The sequence below is a fragment of the Chrysochloris asiatica genome, unplaced genomic scaffold, assembly GCF_000296735.1.
Source record: "Chrysochloris asiatica unplaced genomic scaffold, ChrAsi1.0 scaffold00011, whole genome shotgun sequence".
Classification (NCBI taxonomy): Eukaryota; Metazoa; Chordata; class Mammalia; order Afrosoricida; family Chrysochloridae; genus Chrysochloris; species Chrysochloris asiatica.
Genome location: NW_006408529.1, coordinates 2,126,325 through 2,129,847, shown reverse-complemented (window position 1 = coordinate 2,129,847; position 3,523 = coordinate 2,126,325). Strand labels below are relative to the sequence as shown.

The following is a 3,523-nucleotide window of genomic DNA, read 5'->3' as shown; positions in this document are numbered from 1 at the left end:
CAAGACTCAGGGATTCAGCAGTTAAGAAATCAAACTACATATTTAATTAGGCACATCTGCTGCACAAGATTTTTTAAAGTGATCAAGAGCAAAGATGTCAGTTTGAGGACTAAGGTAGGCCTAATCCAAGTCATTATATTTTCAGTAATCTCATATGCATATGAAAGTTGGAGACTGTAAAAGAATTAATACATTTGAGTTATGGTGTTGGAGGAGAATATTAAAAATACTATGGACTGCAAAAAATAAAAAGCCAGAGTACTCCTTGGAAACCAGGATTGTCAGACTTTGTCTCTCATATTTTGAACATATTGTCAGAAGAGACCAGTTCGTGGAGAAGGATATCACGTTTCATAAAGTGGCAGTTCAGAGAAAAAGAGGAAGACCCCCAATGAGATGGATTGGCACAGTGGTGGCAGCAATGGGTTCAGACTTAGCAACAATTGTAAGGTTGGCACTGGACTGGGCAGTGTTTTGTTCTGTTGTGCGTAGGGTCGCTATGAGTTGGTACCAACTTGATGGCACAGCAAAAACAAAAGCTTTTGAATTCTAAATATTGCTACTAAATAATATAACTCTAAAGGATTTTTTTGTTTTGTTTCTGAATACATAGGTCTTTCACATCTCTGCTCTAATGTTAGTTGGTTATGATAATTTTAATATGCTTTATAACTAGCGACATGAGATAAGCATTGAACTATTTATGATCCTTATAACAAATGCGCATTAGAAGCAAACGTAGTTTAAGTGTTGTGGCCATAAAAACCGTAGTGTCCTATATATTTTTCATAACACTTCCTAATCATAAATAATCTCACAGTTTTTATTCCAACATTCAACATAAAAATGCTTTAGAGAATCAATATATTTTTTTCTTCTTTTTGTCCCTTCTCTATAGTTGTTTGAAATTACAGTGCCTCTCTCTCAAGGTCCCAAACCAGTAACAATCAGCTTTGCCAATCACACTTCCTGCCGATGCATGTCTAAACTGGATGTTTACAGACAAGTTCATTCAATTATTAGACGCTCCTTGCCAGCAACACTACCACAGTGAGTATGAATTAAATTTCTTTGTTTACTTTTCTACATCCTATTCTAATATAAGGAGCAGGAGCGCTGGTAGCACAGTGGATTACAAACTGGGCTGCTAACCACAAGGTCAGTAGTTTGAGTCTGCTAATCACACTGCTGTTTTCTGCGTGATTTTACTCACAGAGTCCTGAGACCTATGTTTGCCTATCTCATCTTGTCTCCCTTAACAACTCCTCCATACTTTATCTCTTTAGCCATTTTCTTCATGGTAGTGGTTCTGAAAATTACATTTTAAGATCTGATCAAATTCCTGAATTCTGATATCTTATCCAAAGCTATGTTATTATTATTTGGAGTCCTGGTGTGGTGCTGCAGGTTAATGCACTGGACTGCAAGGTCAGTTTGAACTACAGGGTCAGCACTTCAAGCTCACCAGCGCTCCTTGGAAGCCCTGTACACGGTCACTACAAGACAAATTTGACTCGATGGCACTTAGCAACAACAACAAAATATTGGATGTATGTGTCCAAAAGCAAATATTTTTGAATCCCTGTATCTCTACATAATTCATGGAAATATTGTCTCATATCCTTGCTGTTGCTATAAAGTGCCAACCAGCTGATTCTCACTCATAGCAACCCTCTATAGGGTTTCTGAGTAGTAACCATTTGGGTTTTAAACCACTGACCTTGCAGTTAGCGGTCCAGTACTTATCCTACAGTGCCATATGAGGACTCCATAATCGTAGCAGTCTAAAGTCATGTAGTTGTCATTAATTACCACTTCTCATTATGTCACATTTAATGTAATTGATAATTTGGGAGATGGAGAATATACATTCTGAACTATGCTTCATTGCTGCCATCCAACCTTGTCCTCTTCTTTCTGCTTGTATGTCAGACTTAATGTTGTGGTATCAATACTAGTTCTGAAGTCTCTGGTCTTTCCCTTACCTGGTCACTAAATGTTAAAAACTCACCATTTCATTAATCTGATCAGAAACTGTCATTCCTTTCTGCTGAAAGCTTTGAGCACAAATTTCACACCTCCCTATTGTGGCAGTCGACCTTCCTTTTTTGTTTAGTCTCCCATTATTCACCTATTCTGTGTTTCACAGAGTCTGATTCTCTGAACACCAAACTCATTTCATGCTTTGTATCTTGTTTCTGTTCAGGTCCTGGCTTGAAATAATCTCCCTTTCTTTTCTGGTTTTTGAAAGCCCTATGCATTTCTCAGAGTTCAAGTAAAGGTCTTTGTCCTCTATCTGTCTTGTCCAAACACACGCCACCTTTGCTTCCTTGAGCAATTGCTAGATTTACTTTTACCTTCCATGGCATTATAGTGTCTGTAATATTTCATGTGATACTGAATTATGAGAGAATTTCAGGTATGTATATGTTCACTTAATAATACTTAAAAATAATCAAGTCTTTATTATGCTTTCGGCCCTTTACATACATTGCATCATTTATTCCTCACGAAACTCCAAGTTTATGGGTTTATCATTGTCTTATACTTATCAAGAAATGCTTGGTAAGTAAAAATATTTATCAATATGTATTTCATAACCCTTAATATGTTTTATTGTTTATCATCATTATTTTTTCACATAAGTACTATGCTAAACACTGTTTAGGCCAAGATGAGACAAAAAGTTATAGCAAAAGAGCCTAGACTTTAGAGTTATCAAGGTCTGAATTTGATTTCAGGTCTACCACTAATTAGGTTTTTCAAAGACTGGACAGGTATATGAAGGGTTTCATGAATCTCAGCTTACATATAATAGTTAAAAGTATGAAGTGTATCAAGCCAAATACTGCATGTTTATGCCATGCTTTGAATAGTGTCTGGTATCTAAGAAGTAGTCAGTAAAGGTCAGATTTTATCAGTAGAAGTATTAAGATCTATGTGTAATTCAACGTGCTGTTCCTATGCTTTTAATGTTTTTGTTTTCTTTTTCTTTTGAACTACTTTCCAAAATAAATAATACATTTTATATCTGAAACCAGCAGACATACAAGGCTCTTCAAAAAGTTCATGGAACAAATAGAATTAAAAGATAATGGAACTTTGTTATATATAATATATGTATACATATGTATATGTGTGCATATATTATTACATATATACATGTGTGTATGTATCTATATGTTGTTCTTTTTATGTGTCCTCGAGTCAGTTCTGACTCAATAGCAACCCTGTGTAGGGTTTCTGAAGAGTGGCTTGTGCATTTGAACCACCAGCCTTGCAGTTCAAACCAACTTTGTAGTCTAGTGCTTATCCTAGAATGTCACACCAGGACTCATATATATACCATATATGTTGTTGTTGTTGTTGTTAAGTGCCGTTGAGTCGGTTCCGACCCATAGCGACCCTGAACAGGGTTTCTGAGGCTGTAAATCTTTACGGGAGTAGAAAGCCTCATCTTTCTCCCGTGGAACCGCTGGTAGTTTCGAACTTCTGACCTTGTGGTTCACAGCCTGATTCGTAA

The 3,523-nt window shown here is 36.4% G+C and overlaps 1 protein-coding gene across 1 annotated transcript in view; it reads left to right on the top strand.

The window, feature by feature from the left end:
* Positions 1–3,523, top strand: part of VEGFC (vascular endothelial growth factor C) — a 163,581-nt gene that overhangs the window by 114,656 nt on the left and 45,402 nt on the right. Inside the window, exon 4 of the mRNA XM_006834415.1 lies at positions 899–1,050. Coding sequence (XP_006834478.1) covers positions 899–1,050 — 152 coding nt within the window. The remainder of the gene's footprint in view (positions 1–898; positions 1,051–3,523) is intronic.